The sequence below is a fragment of the Camelus dromedarius genome, chromosome 11 (genome assembly GCF_036321535.1).
Source record: "Camelus dromedarius isolate mCamDro1 chromosome 11, mCamDro1.pat, whole genome shotgun sequence".
Taxonomy (NCBI): domain Eukaryota; kingdom Metazoa; phylum Chordata; class Mammalia; order Artiodactyla; family Camelidae; genus Camelus; species Camelus dromedarius.
The window spans coordinates 51,560,129-51,587,747 of record NC_087446.1 but is presented as its reverse complement, the minus strand read 5'-3'; the positions used below and the strand labels follow the sequence as shown (position 1 = coordinate 51,587,747).

The 27,619-nt window shown below is 39.0% G+C and overlaps 1 protein-coding gene across 1 annotated transcript in view; it reads left to right on the top strand.

Annotated features, from left to right (window-relative positions):
* SLC38A4 (solute carrier family 38 member 4) overlaps nucleotides 1-8,035 on the top strand; it is a 40,928-nt gene extending 32,893 nt beyond the window's left edge. The window contains exons 14-16 of the mRNA XM_010989556.3: nucleotides 3,101-3,245; nucleotides 4,141-4,238; nucleotides 5,753-8,035. Of these exons, the coding sequence (XP_010987858.1) occupies nucleotides 3,101-3,245; nucleotides 4,141-4,238; nucleotides 5,753-5,854 (345 nt within the window). The 3' untranslated portion in view covers nucleotides 5,855-8,035. The remainder of the gene's footprint in view (nucleotides 1-3,100; nucleotides 3,246-4,140; nucleotides 4,239-5,752) is intronic.
* Nucleotides 8,036-27,619: the final 19,584 nt, after the last annotated feature.

Here is a 27,619-nt window from a genome sequence, read left to right as displayed (position 1 = left end):
TTTTCCCTGTTAGTAAAAGGCACAGAATAAATGCTTGAAGTGTTTCTTGAGCACATAAATAAAGTGAATTAAGATGCTGGCTTTCTCACTAGCCATCCAACATTGTTTTCTCTTTCTTAGAAGCGGGAGGGAGGAGCCATGGGGCTGGGGGTGTCTATTATGGGACTGCACCTCCTTCCTGGGGACTAATCATGCCATTTTCAGCTTGTGCTTCTCTTTGAGCAGAAAATGCACTTACTACCATGAAAAATAGAAAACCCGATAACCCTAATGGGTTTATTGAGAACACATAGACTCAAATTCTACCCACCGCACCTTAAAAAAAAGAGAGAGAGATCATATCTCAGAGTCTCTAGCTTCTTCTATTTCATTTGATTATAGTAAAACCATTCCTTGCTCTTACGTTGCCTTTAGACCTCCCGTTTTGAGGCATATGTAGATATAGTCATAGAAAGATGGCAGGTGTCGCTGTGAACTGGACTAGAACACTGATGCCAGTGTGGTCCAGGCATTTCCAAAGCCCCTGTCCTAAGCAGTCCTGCAAAGTGAGGCTGTGATTCACTTCAAAGCAATAGAATTGACTGAGTGATTGATTGATTGAGTTCAGAACTAACAAGGCTTCCACTTTCTACGCAGCCTCCACATTTCCGACTTTCACATGGGGCCCTACATCAGAACACAGCATCTCCTGAACAGGCTCCTGTTCGGAACGCTGTCTCTGGAAACAACAGGTGTTTTCTCGAGAGCTGCGGGGAGCTCTTCTGGAACTGTTCCGGGGTTAGAGGCTGTGGAGGGTGCTGGGGACGTCCCCACATAAGGCATCTGACCCACACTTGCAGGTTCTTGTCAGTTTGTGTCGGTGGAGCAAAGGGCCCTAAGTGGAGCAGCCGGCACGGCTTTGTGGATAATAAGCCGGAGTCGCCTGTGTCCTGACACAGCCAAGGGGAGCTGCCGGGACCCGTGACACCAGGCGCACCCTCAAGGCTGCATTTTAACCTGGAATGACTAGCAAGCTTCCTTCTACTCTTTTCCTCCACCTACCACGGCCGGCAGCCTCTATCTCCCTGTTTGCCCCATTGCCCATCTAAGACGTGCACTGGCAACCCTACATGCCTTCAGCTCTGTTTGGGATTTCCTTATTCCCTACTGACTATGAAGAGCAAACTTTCACCATTTATTTCAGCCATTATTCCACAAACTTTCCATACTATTACATCATTAGACCAAATCTTAGTCCTTCTGGGAGCCTTGAGACCTGAGAAAACTGCATTTATTTACATTCCAAGACCCCATACATATAGGATTGCCTCTAACTCAGCTTATTCAGTTAAACACATTATTTCAACAAAGGACTAAAAAGCATATACGTGTGACCTCTGCCCGAAAATAACCTGCATTCTGCTTGCTTAGGCTATAAGTTTGTCATTCTCAGACAAATAAACCCTTAAACCCTATGTGTGTACCATAGAAAGCTTATTTTTTATGTTTATTTTTTGATTTACAATGTTGTGTTAGTTTCTGGTGTACAGCATAGTGATTGAGTTGTATATATATATATATGTGTGTGTGTGTGTATGTGTGTGTATTTAGAAAGCTTATTTTAAGCTCGGACAATGTTGAACGAACACTAATTGTAGGTCATAATTTCTAGGATGCTGAGGAAAACAAAATCAAACTGTTTGCTTTGCTCAGTCTACTTTTCAGAGTGAGTTTCATAATTTTCGCTCATCCAACTTTTAAAATCCGTTACAAACTCACTCTTTAGTCGTTTCCAGAGACTAGCTGGCTTTGCCATTCTGGAAGTGAACTTGCCTTTTAAAACTAAACAGATGGCTTTAATTTTTGACAGAGTGGTGTGAAAGGAATGTCACGTTAGACACAGCAAGCCATTCAGCTCAAAGCATTTGTCATTCATACGTGTGTTTCAAAATATATTTTACATTTTCTCTCTTTTAAAAGAATTCCCACCTCTATACCATTAAAAGACTTCAGAGGCAAAGTTTTAAGGGAAAAAAAATCACTCCCAATCTCGGCATTTCTCAAAACGGGAAATCCTAGCTTAACTGAAGTGCTCACTGCTTGCAAAGCCAATCAACTAATTCCACTGAGTCAAAAAAGTGTCCTCTAAAAGATTTCAAAGATAAGGATATTTCCAACTTTGTTAAGCTCTTCAACCATAAATGGCACTCCCTCCCTCGACCCACAGGGATCTTTTTATCCAGTTACATCAGAGTAACTTGAGCGGCGGCTACAACCAGCGCCTTACTTGACCCTTCACCTGCTCTTTTCAGCTGCTGAAATAGGGCTGAAATCTGTCAGGGATCCTGAAGGAAGGGAAAAGATTCATTCTGTTCAATTTAATTCAGCATTTATTGAGTGCCTGCTGTGTGCAAGACACTAAGGTAGAAACTCAGAGGAGCGTTAGCGTCATTAGGTTTTGGTCCTTGCCTTTTGGGCATCTATAATCTGTAATTGGCGGGAGGTAAAGGGGGAAAAAGGAGAAAGGAGTAAATACAAAAAGTATTACATTTAAGAAAAAATCAGGGGGCAAAAAATGCTAAATAAAATGTGAAATTAAGAAACACTGAGGCTTGTAAAAATTCTGTTCACGATCACATGCCAGTAAATTCAATGCTTGCCCTTCACAATGAATCCAGTCTGATAAGACATGATTAAAAATCAACAAGGGTTTTTCCTGCATCTCTGATTTATGCATCTTATCTAGCCTTTTATCTCTTTCTGACTGAGACTATTTTTAAGAAAACATTCTGAAAGCAAAGAAAGTGAGCACAAGATATATCCCCTGAGGGAAAAGTGACCCTCTCCCAAACATTGAAAATCAGCATCAAGCTTGCACAACAATATGAATATATTTAATACCATTGAATTGTTCACTTGAAAATGGTTAAGATGGTAGATTTTATGTTATTTGTACTTCATCACAATTTTTAAAATTAAAAAAAAATAAAAGAACCAGCATCAAGATCTTTTCTGGGAGAAAAAGGAAAACCAAGAATGTTTGAGAGGGACGAGGATATTTGAAATAGTAGATAGAGTCAAAAGCAAAGCCGTGACCTTGCCTTTAAACTTCCTGTTGCAGATTCGTTCATCAGTGATCACACTGTTATTTCCCAAAAGACCCTTCAGCTGGATAAGACATTTCCTGATTGCAGCCATACTCATTGCACTTAATAATGTTTTGGTCATCCTTGTGCCAACTATAAAATACATCTTTGGATTCATAGGTAAGTTTCAGAAAGGCTTTTATTTTGTCAACTCAAGTGCTACCTCCATTAACAGAGGACAGGGAGCCAGTGATGGAAGGTCAAGGATCCCCATCCGTCACAGGCTCAGAGAATTCCTAGTAGCCCAGCTGGGCTCCAGTTGGTCACTTTCCCTCCCTCCCAGTGACACTGGAAGTTATTCACAGGATCAGAAAACGTTAGTTAAAACCTACCTCTAGGTCATGTAGCCTAGCTGCCTTTTCCGGCAGACCAGGAAACTGAGCTCCACAATAGTCAAGTCATGATACTTGGAGTGGACCCAGGATTTGAACTTAGGTATTAACTCTGCATCAGAAAAAGAGGAAGGAAGTTAGATTTTACCTACAGGATGCCCTCTGAGGTCTGTGAGTATCAGCTGAACATTAAAAGGATGTCTTTGGAGAAAGAGGAGGTTGACTTTGTAAAGTGTATTATTTCTCTTAACTGAGTGACCTGTTAATATATTTAATTTTTCATTCTGCTGATTTCAGGATTCAGTCAGACTTGAAATACAATGTAAAACTTTAAAAACTCCGGTGCAAGCATTTGGAAAAGTTAGAAGTAAATAGGAAGGGGGTGTGATGGGTTCATAGATGTATTTACATTACTAATTTCCTATAAATTTGTAACATTCAGTCTTTTTGTTTTTTAGTACATGTTATGTATAGTTAGTATGCAGCTACTATGTAAGGTACATTTAAATTGTGTTTATAAACATATCTTCTTTCAATGAGCATCCACAAGCTTATAGTACCTATCGTGCTAAGATTACGGAAGGCTTAGGTTTGGTTACTTTCAAGTGTACGCCCCTGGGTCTCTGCCTTGCTGATTCAGACCTGCTGAGTAAGACTATGTCCTGTCCCGTGTCTCTCCTCAGGGGCGTCTTCTGCCACTATGCTGATTTTCATTCTTCCAGCAGTTTTTTATCTTAAACTTGTCAAGAAAGAATCTCTTAGGTCACCCCAAAAAGTCGGGGTAAGTAAGGTTTGCCATTTCTCCCATTATAAGCTGCTCTCAGACTACATAGAGAAAACCAGGAGATGCATGTGGTTCAAAAAAAATGAATTGACAAACAAGAACTAAAATTCAGAGATGGGCTGGAACTCTCCAGTGGAGAGAAAGAGGGAGTGGATTTCTGCCACTCAGAGAATTCCAGGATTTTTTTCTCTTCAAATGTTATATATCCTGTGTTGAGTCCCTCCCACCTGTCAAACGCTAATGGAGTCTGCGCACAGGCGCGTGTCCACCACCAAGCTGTTGCTGTATTCTCTGAGGGAAATTATGCCGGAAGGAACTAGGGTCCCTAGGAGTGTTAGGAAGTTATTTAAACATTTTGTTCCTATTCTTTAGATTTGTAAGGCCAAAAGAAAAAGTGTTGCTTTTGTTCCCCGTCCTTAGTACCTTTTTGTCCCCTGGTGTGGACCAAGATCCAGAACACAACCATTCATTTTTTTGATTAATCTCTTTAGGTATAATTTATAGTCTTATTAACCTAAAGAGTGTGTATTTCTTTTCCATAATAGTATTACAGAAACTTATACTAGAAATAATTGTTTTTCCCAGATTAAATATTATCAACTGCTCCTTAATCAAGTCTTATATTAAGGTTGGAAAGGTGCCTCTGACTGAGTGACCCTGAATTTTGCCTGGGAGTCATTCTCCTCGTGGGATTGTTCTGGGACTTGAGGACAGTTTGGTTTCAGAAAAATCCTCCCATCCCCGGCCCCCAAACTTCCACTCTGTGCAGCCCATTCTACTTGGACTTTTCCAGCAGTGTGGTCTTGGCCAAATACTTGTCTTTGTCAGTTTGCCCAGATGTAAAAGTGAGTAAAACTATCTCCTGGATTCTTTCTAATGAAGAAAAAAAAAACTTCAGCTGCTGCTTCCTATATGTAGAATTAGGAGGTTGATCTGTGTAGTAATATATAAGACCCCTTCTAGTGTTAAAATTATGAAATATTTATGTGTGTCTATAATTCCATGTATATTATATGTACATGGGTACGTATATATGTAATTTCAAACACACATACACTTTGGGGTTTTTTTCAAAGAATATGCAACATGCATTACCTTAGGCTTTTGTTTTCATTTGTTTTACAAAATTTAATCATATCATACCTACTACTCTTTTATAACCTGCCCCTTTTCACCTAAAAGATTGTGAGCACTCCCTAGGTCATTAAATCTTTTTCTGTTACCTGATTTGTAATGATTATGGGATATTCATCATTGTGAGGTACCAAATCAATTAACCATTTTTCTATTTTGAATGTTTGGGTTAAATCTCTCTAGTATTGTATTCACCCTCTTTCCCCAGCTAGGGTTCTAATTTGATTGAACAGCTGGGCATAGACATCTGAGCTGAAAGAACGGTATAGTTCTGTATGCAAATCAGATTGCTGCCTTAAGTAAACAACTTGTAAAAGCAAACTGTACCGAGTGAGTATAGTTCCCATGTTCCCTAACAAGTTCTCTCTGACTTACAGGCTTTGATTTTCCTCGTGGTTGGAATCATCTTCATGATTGGAAGCATGGCACTCATTATACTGGACTGGGTTTACAATCCCCCAAATTCCAAGCATCACTAACCCAAGGAAAACATACTTTCTTTTCCCAGTGGAAATGGTTGCGAATTATGCTCCCAAAGATATTTGAGTTATCTTGATTGGAATGTTATTCATAGGAAATAACAGGGAGATTCCAAAGATGTTTACCAGCAACATCACCAGCCACCTGCAGAAGAGGAAAATCATTTTTTTTTTTTTTTGTCGTGAATGGCTGTTTATGTATTTAAAAATCTGTGGAGTCCATTTCTACCCAGGTTTTACTAGAGCAGTGTGAGATGGTGTATTTTTGCTGCTGCACCAGCAGAATAAGGGGAGCTGCACGTAATGGTCATCAGATAATATCCTCTTCCCACCTCCTCACCCCCTCCCACCAAAATACCAAATTCCTGTATTCTCGGAACATCAAACAAAAATGCCCTGGTGGCAAAGCTATCACCACTCAATGCCTTCCCTCAGTCTTGCACCAAATACTCTGCGTCTATTTAGTAACAGAGGCAAAAGGCATTATCTTCTGAACTGTCCCTGTGAGGTACCTGAATGATCAGACACCAGGCTAGAACATCTTACTGTCAACACAAGGAATATTTTGCCCATCCTGTTTGTGGCATCAAATTAGTGGATTCTTCATTCAGTAGATCTTTTGTAAGTGTTAAGACATCTTACCAAACATAGAGAGGGGCTTGATTTAAATTATAGAGGAACAGCAAAAATAATGCTTACCGCTGACCTGCCTATTCGGGAAGCATTTGCTTACCCATGTGATTCCCAATCCTCTTGTACTTTGGTCATTGAACAATGCTCTCCCTCTCGTCTTCCATTCTCATCCAGAATTTTTAGAAGACCACAGTTCATGTGGAGCTACACTACCCAGTATTGTTTGATACATTTTTATTTGATAAACATTCAGTGCAGGAAACTGTGATTGCTTATTTGTTTCTGTATATAACCTTATTCTGTAGTCATCAGAATTTTAATGTATGGTACATTTGATTTTTATTTTTTACGTAGTTTTCTCTCCTTCACGGTCAAACATTTATATTCCTGGGGGTGGGGGCAGGGAATTACCTTGACTGGCTCAGAAATCCATTTGTATGTATCTGTCTCTTGGGGATATCTTAAATTTGAAGCCTAAGTTATATGTAGTTCAGTAATGCTCTTCTTCAATGTTTACAATATTGAATATAATTATCTACAAGAAAATAAGGTCCCTACTTGCAAATAATTACCACTACTAAGGTTGCGTCTTTAATTTAGCATGTTTAAAATAGGATTTTAGTTCATTTCGCTTGCACAGGTGTTTGCTGACGTTCACTTGCCATTTAATACAACGTTGAGTGGTTCTCTCTAAAAATAAAAGTGCTAACACTACAAAAAGATGCAAACTATTATTCTTGCTCACTTCTACAACATAGTTACCTGAAATGGATTTAAAAATTAGTACTCACTGCCTAGAATTTCTTTTTTTTTTCCCCCCTAAATCAGTAGCAAGCATATTTGTGGTATATTTTATATTTTAGTGTAGCCAAGTATGAAATACAAGTAGCATATAAGTATGATAATATTAAATCACATTTCAATAGCTTTTTCTGGAATGTGCCTTAAGTAAATATATATTTGTTTTATGTATTATTTTCTAGAGGCAGAATACTGCAAAATGGTGCACTTTATTAAGGACATTGAGCATTACTAGAAACTATCATAACTTCTGACTTACTATTACTGGAAAAAAATTTGCCAAATAGCATTTTTAAGATATATTTCCATTTTCATTCACCCAAGGAGTGTATCAAAATCGAAAGTGGAAAAAGGTACCTTCTGAGTGTTAAAAAAACAAAAAAAAATGTCTAACCTGAATGTATTTAAATGTAAATATCAAAGATTAATCCAAAAAATTGAAAAAGTGTAAAAATCTGTATATATTTTGAATGCTTTACATTTGAAATGACTAACTTGAAAATATCAACATGTGTAATTGTATAAATACTCAAGAGCAATACTACAGTGCCAAATAATAAAGCACCATTTCTCCTCACAGCTATTTTCAGGATTAGAGTTCACATAGACTGCAGGGCAGACGTACATATGGTATCTTGTACTGGTTAATTTAGCCCCATTTATAAACAGATGAAAATTTTTATTTTCTTATTTCATTTATAAGATGGTTCAATGTATTGGGAGGCTTTTTTTTTTTATTATGGAAAGTGTATATTGGTATATAATAAATGAACTTTTCAAGTGACTATGATGTCATTTTCTTTCTATTGTTGAAGGCTGTGAATTATTTATACATGAAAAAAATTTTTTTAATGTAAATACTGTCTTTTTTATATTGGTATATGGCCCATTCTTATTGTTACTCTTGGCATATAACTAACATTTGTAGCTTTCAAAATAGTTTCCCTCTTATTTTGGCAATATACACAGCTCATCCTAAATCATTCTTATTTTATATCATTCTAGAATGAATGTGGAAGAAACGACTCTCTTTATAATGCATTAGGGAAATGGCATTTGGGACAGAAGAAGAGGGAATAGAAGAAAGATGAGAATAGTAAGATAAAGATACAGGAGATTTGGAAGAAGAGAAAGCAGCATGGGAGTGCTGAGAGCTGGGTAGAATGGACTTTTAGGGGGATTAAGAGCTCACAGGGTAAGTGTATGCTTAACTTTTGAAGAGACTTCCCAGTAGTCCTCCAAAGTGGTTCTACCATTTTCATCTTCACCAGTAATACATACAAGTTCCAGTTGCTCCACATTCCTGCCGGCATTTGACATTGTCTTTTGTATTTTACAGCCTTTCAAGTAGGTGTGAAATGTTATCTTGTCGTGATTTTCATGTCCATTTCCCTAATGACTAGTGTTGGGAATGGGGATTTTTCACACATTTAATGGCCATTCATGTCTCCTTTTGTAATGTGTCTGTTCAAATCTCTTGCTCATTTTAAAAATTAGGTCATTTGTCTTTTAATTGTGTATTTGTCAGAGTTCCTTATATATTCTGATACAAGTCCTCTGTCAGATTGCAAATATATTTTCCCAGTCTATGGCATGCTTACTCATTTTTCTAGAGGTGTTCTGCAATTCCTGTTTTACTGAGATGAGATGGATTGGACTTGTATTGTCATAATTAGTGTTTAGGTTTTCAAATTTGGAGGGTAAGAGTGTTCTTTTCTTTCTCTCTTTTTTGTTGATATAATATTCACTTGTAGTTAGCTTTATTTAATGTAGGCTGATCTAATTCTTGTTTTATCCAGAGATTTGATTAAAAACTAACTTTTTCTACATCACTTTAAATCTTGGTTAGGAGACCCAGTACTACCTAGATAGGCCCAGCACATCAAAAATGCTTTCTGTCTACTTGTAATCAACTTTGTTATTTCTCTCATCCCTTGTTACAGGTGCATAAATGGGAAACAAAAGATATGACTTCATTTGGTTCTTATTTAACACCTTGGAAGTTCTGCCATTTTCTCTTGACTCTGCATTTTCCTTCATGTGCAGAAGCGGTTCGCACAGCCTTGGCTTCTCTAGCATGCATCCTCATGACTATCTTCCCCTACCAAAAAAGATTGTACTAATTATTAGTGTTGCAGAAACTGATTTAAATGAAAAAATCAATTTAGAGCCTTTCTTTATATTATACACCAAAATGAAGAAATTCGGTATAAAAGCCCAAACAACAAGTAGACATTTTAGAAAAAATTATTTGATAGCTGCATGTGAAAGTAAAACTTGATGGAAAAAAAAATCATGAAGTTAATGATGAATTCACATAACTATGCAACAGTAAAAATACCTCTGTACATTAAAGAATAAACAATTAAAAATAATGGCTCATCCAAAACACAGACCAATATATCCTTAATGTCTGGAGAGATAATACAAGTCAATAAGGGAAATATTAAGAATCTAATAGAGTGGTAATGGACATGAAATCATGGATGAGTATTTACAAATACTTTACAACTTCTTTACATCTTTATATTTTTCAATTGAATCTAAAGACAAAATTAAATGAAAGCACAGTTCACAATTGGGGAATACTCATTGATGACTGAAGCAGAAGCTGAAAGGATGGGGCAGATCCTGGCCAGAGGTGGGGCTGGGACAAGATGGGGAAGACTTGAAGAAAATGATGTAGCATAGCCAGTAGACCAAGATTTGAGTCCCATATCCATGTTTTGGGCAAGTTGTTCAATTTTACTGAGCTTTAATTTTCTTATTTTTGTTGGAACGATTTCTGTGTAATGCAATTCCCAAGATCATTTAGCCTGGAATCATTGGAAATGTCAGCAGGTTCTTTCTTATAACATAGTCACATCTCTAGCACAAATGCTTGGCAATAATCACAAATAAGGGATGGAAGAATTCTTTCCAGTAAGAGAGTTCCAAAGCACACCTTGCAGCAATGATTTCTGCAGCTTGGTCCTGAAAGTGAACAGATAAGTCAAATGTGTCTGAGAAATACTCAGCCTTGCCACAGTTTGCTCAAGGTGATTAAATGTTGATGTGAGTAGATTGTGATAAGTCACGTCTGTATATTGCAATACCTAGAGTCCCCACTACAAAAACTATACAAACAGATAACTTCAAGGCACTATCAATAAACCAAGATGAATTTCTCAAAAATGTTTGAGTAACCCACTGGAAGCCAAGAAAAGAAACAGAAGAATGAGAACAAGAAGAAACAAAGAGAAAACAAACAATAAAGTGGCAGACTTAAGCAATAACATACCAATAATTACCTTCAGTGTAAATGATCTAAGTGCATCAACCAGGAAAAAAAAAAGACTAGAAGAATGAATAGAAATTATGACCTAACTATATGCTGATTACAAGAAACTCACTTCAAATGCAGTGACATAGGTAGGTTGAAAATAAAAGGGTGAAAAAATAAATGCATACAAATAATAATAATAATAGAAAAGCAGGAGTGGCTATATTCATATCTGATAAAGTAGACTTCAGAGAAAAGTATGAGAGTCAAAGAGACGTCCCTTTGTCCCTATCATGTACATAACGATAAAAGGGTCAATTCAGCAAGAAGACATACCAACCCTAAGTGTGCACCCACCAAACAGCAGAGCCTCAGAGACATGAAGCAAAAATGGACAGAACTGAAGGAGAAAGATGAATCCGTGATTATAGTTGTAAACTTGCACATTTATCTCTCAGAAACTGATAGAACTACTAAACAGAAAACCAGAAAAGATGCAGATCTGAACAAAATAATCAATCTAAAAAGGTTCTAGTTGATATATATGGAACACTCTATCACCAGCAGTACAAGACACAGATTTTTTATTTCAAACACCTAAGGAATATTGACCGAGACAGACCATATTATGGACCACAAAACAAACCCAACAAATTTAAGAGAATTGAAATCATATAGTGTGTTTTCTGACCATGATGGAATCAACTAGAAATCAATAACAGATGTGCAAATTAAACCACCCACTTCTATATAATCCATGGATCAAAGAAAAAGCATCAAAGGAAATTTTCAATACACAGAACTGACTAAAAATAAAAACAACATATCGAAATATGTATGGTGCATCTAATGCAGTGCTGAAAGGAAAATATATAGTGCTCAAATGCTTACATTAGACATGAGGAAGGTCTCAAATCAGTAATTTAAATTCCTGTACTAAGAAACTAGAAAAAGAAGAACTGAATAAACCAAAAGAAAGCAGAAGGAAGAGGAGTAACAAAGGTAAGAGCACACATCAATGAAACTGAAAATAAGAAAATAAGAAAATCAATAAAACAAAAGGTGGTTCTTCGGAAAATTCAAAATGGATAAACCACTAGAAAGACTGACAAAATACAGAGAGAAAAGAAAGCACTGTGTTTTAGTTTAATGGACAGCAATTTTCCTCTTCAAATGGTACATAAAATAATGGTGCATCTTAAAATTTAAAAGTAACTTAAGTTGAATAAAATATGCTTTTGTTAAAAAAACCTCATTAACATTTTTTGGTCAAAAGAATACAGACTCCTTTTCTTCTAGTGTTTCTGTGCATGGTGGCACAGAACAGTTTCACCATGAGCCGCTCTAATCCTAGAAGGGTGTGTGTGTGTGTGTGTGTGTGTGTGTGTGTGTGTGTGTGTGTGTGTGTGGAAGGTGGGACGGAGGGGGCCAGGCCAACTAAAGGAGGGTTATAGAAGGTGACCAAATAAAACATGAGTTCCCTGCAATCTAAACTTTTTTCCAAATCAACTTCATTTAACCTAACCAGTTCACTTAATAGACTGATAGGAAGAAAATATTATATTCATGTTATTAAAGAGAAATTGAGTCCCGAGGAATGAAGGAGTAATCATGGTCTCCACATTGCACTTGGCCTTCCTGGTCTCCAAGAATCCCAAGTCTGGCTCAGGCTGTGTGTAGCTCCAGCAATAAGTCTCCTAGACAACCACCTTTACTCTTAACATTTAGTTTGATGTTAAGTGTAACTGTCACTAAGCTGGAGTATTTCCACCAGCCCTGGGGGTGCAGGGAGGAAGACAGAAACCCGATTCTCCCCCGTTTAGACAGCTCCGCCTCCCCGGCACAGGGTGGTGGAGCATTTGATCAGGGTCATTTGTGAATAAGCTGCATGAGAATGATGGTTTTATGGTCAGGATCCTGGTATTGTCATCTCAAAGGAAAACTTGACTATTCTGTACAAAGTGATGGCCATTTTTTTCCCTATGACTGCCAACTTTTAAACTTAAAATTTTGGAAAATCACCAAGTTTTAGTTGGGGAGTAAAAGATTGTCTAAACCTGGTTTGCAGCCCAAACCTCTGCCCCTAGATGGGTAATCAGCATTTCTTTCAGCCCATGCTAAGTCAGCAGTTTAGAGAGGGCCCCAAACAGTTGCCGTTTTGCAATTATCTCTGTTCCTAAAGGTACAAGTCTCGGCCAGCCGCCAATGGGTTGCTGAGTGGCCACAGTTGCTGCTAAGGTGCCAGCAGTCCTCGTCTTGCTGTGTGTGCAGGAAAATGCAAAGAAGAAGATGGACTATTTCATCCAATAACTACTTAACTATAAAAGATGCTCATCACATAGATCATTTTCTATTTAATAGTGTTATGAACTGAAGTACTGTTTAGTAAAGCTTTATGTAATTATTTTCGCTATTTGTTTAGAATAAGAGTTAACTAAATTAAATTATTTTGTTTCCAACTCCAACTTCGCTGATGGGAGGGTATAAAAATTGAGAAGTGAGGCCTTGGAGGCTTGAGTGCCGGGGGACCCAGGGAAGCACTCCCACCCCTTGGCATCAAACTCCGACCCACAGAAATACAAATGACCAGAACCAGATCCTTCCTGGGGGCCTGCTGGGTCTCCAAAGCAGCCTTCAGCTAGAGGGAAATTTAGAGGAAGACTTGTCACGTGAAAGTTGCAAAATTGCTGGATTCCTGTAACACTTTCAAAATCTCCTTGAAGGATAGATTGCCCAAAAATTTTGTCAGAATCGAGTGTTGAAGTAGAGTGTCAGGATGTAGCTTCCTGGCTGACACAGCTCCACAGCCCCATGTTTCTCTCATCAGTGACACACACACACACTGCTATGCACTGAATGTCTGTAAGCCTGCCACCTTCACATGTGGAAGTTCTAAGCCCCAGTTTGACAGTATTTGGAGGTAAAACTGTTGGGAAGTAATTAGGTTTAGATGAAGTCCTGAGGGTGGGACCCTCGTAATGGGATTGGTGTCCTTATAAGAAGAAGAGACCAAAGCGTTTTTGTTTTCTCTCTCTCTCTCTCTCTTTCTTCCATGAGAGGACACAGTAAGAAGGTGGTGGTCTTCAAGCCAGGAAGAGGGCTCTCATCAGATACCAAATCCATAGGCAACTTGATTTTGGACTTCTCAGCCTCCGGCACTGTGAGAAATAAATGTCTACTGTTTGTCACCCAATCTGCGGTATTTTGTTGTGGCAGCTCAAGCTGGCTGAGACACACACACAAACCCCCACCTCACTGTACCATGTGCATATACACATGCCATGTCACACATACACGAACACACACACACACATGTGCACACACATGTGCACACTGCACCGTGCACATATACACACCACACTACCCGCAACATGTGTACACGTGCCTCCTCCCCACCACTCCACACTCATAAGGATGCCCTTGGTCCAAACTGGTCTCCTGGAATTCTCCAAGTGTGCCATGCCCTCTCTCACCTTTCAGGCCTTGACACATGCTATCTCCTCTCCATGGACCATTTCTCTGTGACCCTCTTCAGCTGGCTGATTCTTCCTCATCCTTCAGTTCTCACCATAGACGACTCTTCCTCCAGAACACTTTCTGGACAGCTGACATCCCCATGCTCCCACCCCAACTTGGCACAGACCCACTGGTGCACTGAGGTTGGCTTGTATTCGCTCTCGGGAGCTCACCTCTCTTCGTAACGATTCAGTGATGCCATGTGGGTAGCTCAAAATTGCTGGGACTCTACCCCATGGAAATGGGCAAACACTACAAATCATGGGGTTGGTTTGATTTGGTTTGGTTTTGTCTTTTTGGGAGAGCCAGTTGTTAATACTTAATCAGCACCCCACTATTTAGATCCCTCTGTGGTCTTCCTGCAGCTCCTTATAATTTCCCTTTGTTATACTTGGTGCAGATTACACTTCCTGGTTCCTGGTCTAGATACTCCACCAGAGTCTAAGCTCTGTGAGGGCAGACCCTGCCTGTCTTGTTCACTACTAGTACACCCAGCACCTTGCCTAGTACCCAGCTACATCGGCCTCCACAAATATTTTAGAATGGATGGCTAGATGATTTCCTGTTGTCCCTCTCCCCCATATTTGATATCTGACATGGCCAGTGACTACCTGTGGGCCAGAAAGCCATGGGAACATGGTTACAGGACACCTCTTTTCCAGGTAACAGTGAACACTTCTGCAGAAGCTCAGAGCCAAGCTCTGGACAGCCTCTGTGATTGGAGAGCTCCATCTCTCCAGGGCGACATCACTATTTTATCGCTGGACAACTTTTAAGAAGATAGAGGAGGTGATGCTCTTAGAAAGCCACAAATTGTGACTCAAAAGGGAGGCTCTGAAAACAGCTTTCCCCATTTGTGAATGCCTGGACTTGCCTTAAGATGAGATCAATCATTTTTTGCCATGATCAGAGAGAGAGAGCTATAAAGTGTAAATGTCCTGTTAGAATGGCATATCTTGTTCTAAATTCACAGTTAAAGTAGACGAATTCTGTAAAATCTTTTCTTAAAATCAAGCTTTGATGGGAGATATAGGAGACAGTAAAGGAGCCAAGAACTGAAGGATGCTAATTGCCTAAAACAGGAGAAGGATAATATGGTAGACAATCTCCAAAGATTTCATCTCCACCAACACCACTCAATGCCTGCCATACCTCCCACCGAGAGGCGAAGTCCCCTTGAGTCTGGGCTGGCCATGAGACTTGTTTGGACCCATACAATGTAGTTGAAATGGCCCTATGCCACTTCTAAGCCTTTAAGAGGCCTGGAAACTTCCTCTTTCACACTCTCTGGGGAAGTCACTATGAAGAGTTTGCTATGCATCCTTCGAGACCTTTCCTTATATTTTTATATCATAGACAAAAATATAAAATTGTTTCATATCGTTATTAAACATAAATTTATATATTGTGTTTATTCTATAATTTTCTTTTTATTACTTTACATAATTTTTTAGACGGATTTTTGTTCATTCATATAGATTTAGTTTATTGCTTTAACTTTGGCAACTCCATTGTATGAATACATCACATTTTATTTAACTATTCCTCAAGTAACAGCCATTCATTGTTCCTAATTATTTTCATTACTACAAAAATGCTGAAGTGAATTATGCAGATCATAATTCACATCTCCATATATATACATGTATATACATGCAAGCGTTTCTCTAGCTGGGTCATAGAGCATGCACATCTTTAATTTAATAGAAACTGCCAAATTATTCTGCAAAATAGCTGCATCAATTTATTCTCTCACCACTGGTATATGAGAGTATTCATGCTCCCTCAGTCTGTTAACTCTTTGATACTGTCTTTATTTAATATTTGCCTTTGTGATGGGGAAATACAATGCTTCATTGTTTCAATTAGCATAAATAGGAGTGCCTATTTTGCAATCTGTTTATATCTACTGCTTCATCGTTGGAAAGTTACTTGTTTATATTATTTGCCTATTTTTTTTTGGTCAGGATGTTTCTTTTTTATTCCCCACATTAATCTGTGTGATCAGTTTCTTACAGATACTGTGCTGATGTGAATTTAAAATGACCTGAGCAAAGTATTCTGATCCCAGGTCTCTCAGGGCACGTCCGAATTTAGTCACCCCATTGGATTTCATGGGAGAATACATTTATAAGGCAAATATTCATAAGAAGAAGAAGATGGGCGGACAGAAAACCACTTACGCAAGACCCTTCTGAAATTAAAAGTTGCTCTTTGAATAGTTTCTCCTGAAATATTTAAAATCATTCACTTTACACAAGGAAAATTCTCCTGCTCCGAATGAAGTCACAGCTTAAAAATTTGAGCGCTGTTTTTCTATTCATGGTCTTTCATCAGACGATAACATTAGTATTTCCTAATTTTCATGTATTGGTTAGTTCATTTGGAGTTTCGGTATTTTGTAACTTCTCCTTAATGCTTAGTGCGGAGTCACTGCCATGAAATTGGAAGTGTGCACTTGGAACCCGCGCGTGAACATTTATCCTGCAACACGGAGGCTTTTGAAATGTAGCTTTAGCACGTTAGGGGACTAGGGACTTAAAAAGGAAAGGCAGGTCGAAACAATCTTGTGTTGCTAATTTCACCACCCTTAATATCTACCTTGTATATTTTTAGCTTTTCATAGCCCACTCAATACACACAATATAATCTTCAAAAGAAGCTCATAACTTCATGAATTACATACAGGATTCCATGGAAAATTCATTTTCCAAACATTCTTTGACTCCTTGAAAGAATTTTGTAGGAACACAGTCTACCAATCAAACCTGTATCGCTCAGTCCCCGAGTGTTAGCTTCAGCACACCATTGACCTTCCTGTGCCACAGCCAGCGTTTGTCAGACCCGTTGGCATAATGTCGTGTACACTGTGCCCCTTCAGAAGCCCCAAAGCATCCAGCTCTCAGCAGTCCTTCCTGCTCTGCAAACCTACTAATAGGAGAGCTTCTGGTTCTGGTTGATTACAGCTATGGCTAACTTTAAGTCAGCTGTTTTCCTCTTCCTGGAGTACTTACATATAAAATTTCACTCACACTGAGATGGAAATCTCTGATTTTTTAAATTGTGGCTAAAAAAAACATATAACATAAAATTTACCATCTTAACCATTTTTTCATCTTTCAAAACCAAAACTCAGTACCCACTGAACAACTCTTTCCCTGCTCCCCACAGCCCCTGGCAACCATCTTCTACTTTCTGTTTTTAAGAGTTTGACTACTTTAGGTACCTCATATAAGTGGAACCATGCCGGGTTTGTCTTTTTTGTGATTGGCTTATTTCATTTAGCAAAATGTCCTCAAGATTCATCCACATTGTAGCATACGACAGGATTTCCTTCAGCACGAATGAATAAGAAAGTAGAAAAATTATAAAATTAGAAAGCAGTAAAACAGAAGCACATAGGTGTTTTATGGTTAACTTTATCAACCACAAAATCCACGTGGTTCAGATTGGGCAAACCTCCCTCTGGACAAGAATAGTTGGAGAACCGGTGTGCGTTAAAGCTCAAAATGGATGGACTACTTGCTACTCTCCCTTAAATGTCATAGAAGCGGGGGGAAAAAAACCAAATCCTTAGAAGCACTAGAGAACCAAAAAGCTGACATTAGCAGACCAGAATATTAAGGAATTTCTGTATGATACAAAGCAGATGGACTGGACTTGGATGTTGGCAAAATTTAACAGTGTGGGAATCTGCTTTCCAGGCAATTTCCTATAGCATTTGCCCCAGTCTAAACCTAAGAATGTCTCCCCAGACAACAGAGTTTATTTCTAGGGGATGCCCAACATGAGCCCTGGGGCTGGAGAGGGAAGTAATGTAATGTCCCATGTCACTTCTGGCTTCTCTGTGGACATACAGCCTCACACTCAAAACATAAGCCTCTCTGACCTTCAAAAGAAGCCCACCCATCCCATGGGCCCACTCACTCTAGGGCCAGGTCCCAGCATTTGAGAAAACAGAAAGGAAGCCAATATATGGAATAAGTAGAAGAACTATCATCAAGGAAGCACAATTAATAGAAGAAATTAAATAAATCCTAAAAAATGATTTACAGGAATGTTTCCTGAAAATTCAAAAAATTATATCCACTGAATGAGAAGAAAATAGTATGAAATTTAAACATGAGAACACTAAGTCATTCTTGGGAGTTTAAAATCTGGTCACTACAATGAATGCTCAGTAGAAGGACTGAGTACAGGAAAGAGGAGGCTAGAGGCATATTTAGCAATCAGGTGGCTTTCCAAAAACACAGTTCAAAAAGAAAGAAAAATGAAAACTATTAACAGTTAATAAACTTGGAGCCATATCCAGTTAAATATATATCCAGACATTTTCCCAATAAGACGAGAGAACAGAGAGCATGGAGGGAAAAATAAAATCAAAGAAATAATTGAAGAAATCTCCACATGCTAAAGAAAGACATGTGGTTCAGATCAAAAGGGCTTACCATGTGCTTTATGCAAATATTAAGAAACATTTGGGTGAGTTTTTTGAATTCCAAGGATAAAAAAGAAAATGCTACAAATTTTCACAAAGAGAGAGAGGGGGTGGAAGAAATGGAACATTACAAAGGAGTTAGAATGAATCTGGCACCAGATTTCTGATTGGCAAGTGAAGAAGTTAGAAAACCGTGGAGAAATAGCCAAAAAAAAATTCTGAGGGAAAAGAATTTGGGAACTTTTCACAGCTGAATTATCATTCAAGTATGAAGGCAATATGAAGATAATTTTGAGCATGCAAGCAATTTGGAAATTTAGCCACCCATGGAAGCCTCCGAAAACACTAATCAAAATAAAAATGTAATCTGAGGAAGGGAATGACTTGGGATACAAGAAACAGAACAAGAATAGGAGAAATGGACAAATAATTTCTTATAATGTAGCTGTAGTAGGTATTCCAATTGTTGAGCAAAGATTTCTAAAAGAAAATATAAATTTAAAATTACCTGGAACAAAGGAAGAAGGAGGAGGAAGAGGAGGAGGAGAGGGAGAGGGAGAGGAAGAAGATAAGAAAAGAAGAAAAAAGAAAGAAAGAGAAAGAAAGAAAGAAAGAAAGAAAGAAAGAAAGAAAGAAAGAAAGAAAGAAAGAAAGAAAGAAAGAGAGAAAGGAAGGAAGGAAGGAAGGAAGGAAGGAAGGAAGGAGGAAGGAAGGAGGAAGGAAGGAAGGGGGTGGGGAGGGGAAGGAGGGGGAGGGAAGGGGAAGGAGGGGAGAAGTAAGAAGGAGGAGGGGTAGCAGCAGCAACAAGGGGATGAAGGAGAGGAGTGAGGAGGTGAGAAATGAGCAAAATGATGTCAATGCCGTTGTCTTGTATAGTTTTAAGGGAAGGCTGGAGGGAGGGGACCGTGCTCAGCAGGGTACAGGTTAGTGGGAAGCACCCCTCCCCTCCATTGTCACTGAAGATTCCATTAGGTTTCCAGTTCAATTAGCAGGAACCACAATTTATCAGAACCCCAGGAACCCTGTAGAGCATGAGCAGATGATGCCTATTCTGGTGTGACTATTTCCTGACCACTTATTTATTTATAAAGAAGTTGTCCATAAATTTTATCATCCAAATCTCTGTATGCATGAGGGTGAAGGGGGCTGGATGGAGGCAGAGACGACATGTAGAAACCAGGACTTTCCCAGAAAATGAGGATAATGGGCATCCTATCTCTAAGATAATTATCCCTCGGTCACACTGGCCACACTGGCTGGAGCCCTGCCGCATTGGCGGAAACAGCTGGGTCCTTGCTTGGCCACAAATCATCTATGGGTTTTCATCAGCATCGTCGAAGAACTTCTGTTATGATGTCCGTGTGTGATTCCGTCCCATTCCATGTTTGCAAATGTCAGTTCCCAATTCAGGCTCTGCTAATGGCTCTTCTTGCTGAGAGCTTCCTCCTCTGCCTTCCTGTTGACTCCTGACGTGGTCAAATCAAACAAAGAAGTTGCCACATTTGAGGTCTGTTGCAAGCCTTATTTAAAACGGTCATTTTCCTACATTAGACAGGGGGTGTAAAATGCTCCTTTGAAGGGACTTAAAAGATAAAATTGCTATCTCAGAGGCTGAAAGCTCTGTACACAGTGTCCATCTGGGCTGGTCGCAGCTGAGGAAAACACAAGGAAGCATGTGTAGACAAGGAGACCACCTGACAGGCTTATTAAAGGCAGCCGTGCTTGCAGGGCAGGAACACATAGCAGCGAACAGCCGGGAGGGCCCCAGCTGAGCCAGTCAGGGCTTCCCACTCACAGCCCTGTCTCTGCCTCCTGCAAATCTAAGCGGTGTCTCTACAGGCAAGGCTTTCTGTGATGTGGGCTTCCCGGGACGGGGGCCCAGAATGCAGGTCCTGCTACATCCTCTGAGACTTCAAAGTGTTTATTCTCTTCCAATGTCCTTCTCCTTTCTTGCCATCCTCAAGATCCTTTAAAAAAACACACACACATTTAGGTTATAATGAAAATTGTCCAAAATGCAAATAAGTATGTGATGAATAGGTGTGGCGTTCCCTTTCAATTATTCCTGAGTTTTCTGGAAAGTCAGTATCCAGTCTTCATAAGCAGACGGACAAGTGAGTGTGAGAGAAGGGGTTAAAGAGAAGCAAAATTGAGCATCTAAAACAACTGGGTTATTTTTCTTTATCAAACGTAGGCTTAATCCCATGGAATTAGACCTGATGTTCGCCATCAGTTGATTCTCCCTACAATATATTAGCTACGGCATTAATGAGACTTGGGCTCTTTGTCTCGGTAATGCTGAAATCATCCTCTAATGTTTCTTCACTAAAGAGAAAGATTTAGTACCAAATAATCACAACAACAAGGCTGGAGCTTGAGGGCATTATGCTGAGTGAAGTAAGGCATAGAAAGACAAATACTGTATGACTTCATTTATATGTGGAATTTTAAAAAGTTGAAGTCAAAGTTACAGAGAACAGATTGCCAAAGTTGGGGAGGTGTCGGGGGGCAAAAGGAGGTAAAGGTGGTCAAAGGGTACAGACTTCCAATGCTAAGGTAAATAAGCCCTGTGGATATAACGTACAGCATGCTGCCTACAGTTAGCAATACTGTCATGTATATTTGAAAGGTGCCAAGAGAGTGAATCTTGAAAGTTCTCATCACAAGAAAAAGATTGTAATTATGAGGTGATGAATAATTAAATGTGTCATGGTAATAATTCTGTAGTATATACATATATTAGCTCATGATGTTGTACATCTTAAACTAATACAATGTTATGTGTCAATTATACCCCAATAAAATTGTAAAAAAAAAAAAAAAAAAAAGAAAAAAAAAAGAAAAAAAAGGTTCATCTTAGATCCTACCCGAAGTGGTTTAATTCCTGAAGTTTTAAAAGAAAATCTCAATGAGACAAGATGGGCCCCAGAGTATGCCTAAAATATCTCTTTTTTTTACAAAAAAAAAAAAAAAGTAAATAAATGAAAGGGAACATTCAAATAATGCTTACTATGTGCCTGGAGCTATTTTAAGTGCTTTACAAATATTAATTCATTATAATGAAGTCAAAAGGGCTTCACTCTAGTAGAAAACAATAATATGAAATGTTTCTAAAAACAAAAAAAACCCTATTTTTAAGTCAGGAAAGGGAGAGGAAGAGGGAGGGGGAGGGCAGACAAGAGGGGAAGAGGACCAGGGAACCAAGAAACAGAAACAGAAAGATAAGGAAAGAGAGATAGAAAGCGGGATGTTTTTCAATAGGGAAGTTAACTGAAGAGCATTAATGAGGAGAGAGAAACAGCATGAGAAGTTACTCATCCAAAACTAACCACCTTCCAGCACTGGTAGTTCGGAAAAGCCTTTTATGAGAGCATGACCCTCGCAGCAAAAAGAAAACAGCGTAAAAGTTTGTTTTCACTTTGGTCTGAAGAAGCTTCAGGCTCCTCCGCTGGAGTCTGTTTTTTCCCCTCGACGAGCAGCGCGAGGCCAATAGCAATAAAGATGGTTAAGGCGAATTGAGCCTCACCCCTGTCACTGGCACTGGTGCGAAGCCCTTTGGCCCTCGTCTCAGGTTCTGCCGATGGGCATGCATGTCTCTAGTCCCTTACAGGTGATGCTGATGCCATTGGGTTATGCATATAACAGAAAACAGAGGATGAAAGGTGAAGGACCACATTTCCTTGACTCCTTCAGAGTTCAGCTGGTCACATAGCTCACGCCAAGCAGGCATACCTGCATGAGATTTGGAAGATTCAAATTCTAGGCTATCCAGAAAGGTACAAGTTGTTCTGTTAGTTCTCCTGGAAAACAGTGCCATGGTGGGTATTTCTGTGTTAGATATAGGAGACGCTGGTCCTTGGGGACCATCCCTAGCTTTATGGGTACTGAGAGTAAGGGGATCCATTTACCTGCCCACATCATGGCAGAGGTCAGGGCTGGGAGACATTCTGGAAGCTTCCTATTTAACCAGCTTCCTGACTGTGGTCGAGGCACAAGCTCACATAGTGGGCTGGTACTTCAGGACCATTTTAGGAGTCATGTCTAGAAGCTCAGCCCAGAGCCTGTTACTCCAGCCTTCAAAGTTTCATAAGCACCTAACTCCTTGCACTGAATCTTTTTCTGCTTAAATTAGCTTGAAGGGATTCAGTTAATTACACTGAAATTTCACTGGAGAGCGATGACTGACTGGGTTTGGTTGGACTGGGAGGTAGTTAAGATCCAGCTGCCATTAAAGAATGGAATACTAACTATTCACAACATGCAATGGCAAAACAGCCACTTAAGCCATCATCTATAGCCACACGGAGAAAGGGTCCCTTAGCATTTTGGGCAGATGGGAGCTACTTCCACAGCACTGTATGAGTGGCATGAGAAATACAAGACCTGTACTGAGGGCTGGATGCTTCCAGTGCACTTTGAAGCTTAAAGAAAGGAAATTCAAGGCTCAGCATTGTAAGTTTTTAGATCAAGGCATGATCAGAGAACCAGAGAGTTTCTCAGGTCGCCCTACAAGAACCTCTTATCTCAAGAACAATGTAGCCAAAAGTCAGGTGCAGAGTGTCATAACGTGGGTTGGGAAGTCAAGTCTTACAATGTATTTTGGGCGAAAGCAGAGCATTGACTGAGAAAGAGTAGAACCATGAAAATTAGAATGGTGACATCTGGGAAAATAAGATGATTTTGAATTCCCCCAACTCTACTGATCGTTCTTTGACAGCAAAATCGCCTTCTCTTTCTGTCTGAAATAGTTCTTGCTTCACATCTCCTTGTATTCCATCTCCAGCACTACTCATTGCCTTTAGCTCTTTCCCTATATCCCAGCATCCCCTGGGAGACCACTTAGAAAGTCAAATTCAGGATGAAAATGCTTTCAAGGCCCCCAGTTGCAAAACTTCACTAATTAATTTTACTTATTGCTACATAACATAGCAACCAAAACCTTACTGGCTTAAATCAACAAACATTTTACCTAGTTCATGGGTCTGTGGTTATCAGTTTGGGCTGAGAACAGCTTCATGGTCATTCTAGTCTGAGCCAGGGTCAACTATTTATGGCTGGGTTCTCTCCCGTGACTGGGACCCTAGCTGGAATGGCTGGGATGGCAGACATTCATATGGCTTCCCATTCTCCAATAGGGTAGCTTGGGTTTGTCCACATGGTTGTGGAATGGTACCTAGTGTGAGAGCAAAAGCTGCAACTCCTCTTGAAGCCAAGATTCAGAGCTTAAACAACATCACTTTCTCCATATTTTAATAGTTAAAGCTAGTCAAAAGCTGGCTCATTTTCCAGAAATGGAGAAAGACTCCACTTCCAGATGGGGATGATGCAAAAAATTTGAAGCTACTTTTTCAACCTACCAGATATATAATGACAAAAAAACAACAAAAACAAAAACTAAGCCGGCTGAAAAAAAACAAAGAAATGATTTCTGATGAGGCTAGCGTAGACAGACCGAGGCAGTGGTGGTGATGGTGGTGGAATATAATTTATGTCAAGTGAATTTAATAATACAGATGCACTTAGAGATTTGGGATTTAATATGCTGGCTAGAGCGGCTCAGAGTGATTCTCAGTTTTTGTTTGGCTGATTGTCTTAAAATCTGAATTAGTGGCCATACTTTAACTGAGATGCAAAAATGAAGAAACACATAGACTAATGGTAAAAGAACTGATAACCAGATCAATAATCACATACAAAGGGCCAGGAATTGCAGGTTCAATAAGAGCTACCACTTTGTTAAGCTTATGATGATACTACACTGTCACTCTCCAAGTTCTAGGTCTTCACAGTCAAATAGGTGAGTTAAATAATATGCAATATTGCTTCATTGTTACTATTTCTTATGGAAAAAGAGCTCCAGGAGATTCTACTTGGCTTTCGCTAAGCCAAGAAGCATATTTATAGTAAGCACTTGTGACATTACTGCAGGGACCATCCTCAAGGGACTGTAAGTCAGTGAACTGACTCAGGTCTCAAAATTGCATGAGAAACTGTGACTTTTATTGAGGTTATTCAAATTCAGCCTCTGCTTTCAGAATCTAGGATTCTGTTTGTTGTACCATGATGTATTTCCAAATGAAGACAATTTTGAGAGGGAAAGAAGGCACTGAAGATAAAGAAAAAAATATATATATATATACATATTATATATATAACTTTATCAACACTTTATCAGTAAGTTGGCTTATACTGGTAGTATATACAAGAGTTCCATTCAAAAATTATTTTTGAAAGAAAATTCTTTCTTAAAAGGAAAATAATATAGCTTTGTGCCTTAGTACAAAATTTTTAAAAATTTATTTATCTTGATTATTTAAACATTAAAAATTAATGCAAGCAAGTTGTTGGAGATCTTTATCTCACCAAGGAAAATAAACAAAGCAGGATTTAAACATTTTTCTTCAGAACTATTTTGAAAACATTGCAGAACTATCTAGGAGGCCAAGATTGAGGACCAAGATCTCAAAGAGAAGACATCATTGATGTGAGCCCCATAGTCTGTACCATTTTTTCCTTTGGAGCATTTGCTTTACATAAGCAGTACTGAGCCAAGCAAAAAGCATCAGCTAGTCTGAGAAGATAAACAGATTTCAGATGTCTTACCTGCTAGAAAGACAAAAAACATAATTCAATATCCACAAAGTAGGAGAAACGTGTTACAAACCCATGTTTTTAGGTTGGACCCCAAAGGGCTGATTCACCAATAGTAAAGGTGAACCAGAAATAAATTAGTTTCAGCAAATGCTGAAACCCACCTTTAAGTCAGATCTATGCTTGATTGCATTGAGATAATCTACGCAACCCTGACTTTAACAAGATTTTCCCGGAAGACTCAAATCTATTTTTTCCAAAGTACCTAAAGGAAATTATCGAGTTGTAAATAAAACAATTAAACTTCGAAACTAAGTAAGTACTTAATGCCCTTAATCACAGCAAAACACAGGATTAGTGATCTACAAGATAGAGTAATAGAAAAATTGCAGTGTTGCAGGTCAGACTCCTGAGGAAGCGGACTCTAAGACAGAGATTCGTATGCAGGAAGTTTTGTGGGTAGAGTATTGGGATAAACACTTAGGGGGAAATAAAGAAACTGAAGGAAGTAGATTTGGGTAGAGGAACATTCTGGGGCTTGATACAGTCAGTCAACTCCATTGGAAACTCTCAAGTTGGTTTAGTCCTTTAGAATTTTGCTAAGGAGGGCAATGAGGACCATCTCTGCACTGATCAGTTATCAGATGTAGGCTGTTCCCAGAAAGAAATCATGAACTTCAAGGAGGTTGCTCTCTTTAGCTGAGTTCAATTCCTGGAAAAGACTGATACCTGAGAGCTGTTAGCAACTGGGAAAATAAGCCTCTCAGTCCTGACTGAGGGATGTGGGTGGTACCCAGCAGCATCCACAAAAAAAGGAGAGGGGAAAGAAAAAGAGTTAGACCTATTTGTTGTGTACATAAGTATATTTAGTGAGGAAACACTTATTTTAAAAGTCAACAGCAGCATTTCTTAGTGAGAGAATCATTTTTTATCTGACAAAGCACTCTGATGGCCCACGGTTCTGGACAACGTGGGTGTGAAACAAGCAGAACGCTAACTGCTGCAAATAACAAAGGGGAGAAGATGGAGTTCTGGCAGCCCAGGAAAGAGGACCTGAGGAAACTAGGCTGAAAAAGAAGAGAGATGAGAAGTTGAAGCCAAAAGGGTGAGGAAGAGGCCCAGGGACTTGGCCCTGGGAGACAAGCAGTGGCCAGGAACACCTTCCTGGCAATGGGAATGCTCAGCGGGCTTTCCAAAACAGGGGTGTCTGAGAGTCCACGGGAAATTGCAGTGCTGTGGTATCAGCGGTGCTGTTACCCTCTAAGCCTTGGGTGACATTCTTCTAATTGGCCTTGTGATGGAGATACTTTGGGAATATTTAGGACAAGAGCCTGGGTCTCTTGGTAAAAAAAAAGAATAGCCACAGGACCTGAGAAGTAAGCAGGAGTTCTGCAAGTAAGAGCTGCCATAATCGGCAGGAAAGCACTCAAATCTCGGGGAGGATGCTGTAGACCGGCCCTTTAGCCATTTTCATTTTAATATCAAGAAAATGACTCTTTGAGATATAGCACTTGAATTAAATATAAATAAGAATAATACCAGTGGTTTTTTTTTTTTTGGTTGAAGTATAGTCAGTTTACAATGTTGTGTTAGTTTCTGGTGTACAGCATAGTGATTTAGTAATACACATACATTTTCTTTACATATTCTTTCTCATCATAGGCTATTACTAGATATTGACCATAGTTCCCTGGGCTATACAATAGGACCTTGTTGTTTATTCATTTTATATATAGTAGTCAGTATCTGCAAATCTTGAATTTCCAATTTACCCCTTCCCATCCCCTTTCCCCACTGGTAACCATAGGTTTGTTTTCCGTGAGTTCTTCTGTTTTGTAAATAAGTTCATTTGTGTCCTTCTTTTTTTTTTTTTTAAGATTTCACATACAAGTTGTATCATATGGTATTTTTCTTTCTTTTTGTGGCTTATTTCACTTAGTATAACAATCTCCTGTCCATCCATGTTGCTGCAAATGGCATTAATTCATTGTTTTTATGGCTGAGTAGTATTCCATTGTATATATGTACTACAACATCTTTATCAAATCATCTGTCGATGGACATTTAGGTCACTTCCATGTCTTTAATACCAATATTTATTGAATTCTTAGTATATAGCAGTTTTTCCAAACTCTTTAAATGTATTTACATATTTAATTCTTACAACAATCATATAACTAAGTAAAACCATTATTTCCACTTTACAAATGAAGGTTAGGTAACTTGTCGAAGATCACACAACTCTTCCATGGTACAGCTGGGATTTGAACCCAGGGAGCTGATTCTCCACAGCAAGTGTTCTTATCTGCCAAATCATTTCCCCCTGGAAATTTATCACTCACATAGACAGTCTTTATGATCAATTTCAAATCCAATTTCCACCACATCACAGCTCCCTTTACTTCCCTGTGTTCTGATGTGTAGAGTAAAATGTAAACTAATCTCTTTTTTTATTGTCCTTCAGTATTTTATGGGTGATTGTTTCATCAGGTTTATGGATTTAAAGCCACTTGTGTTTTTCAGC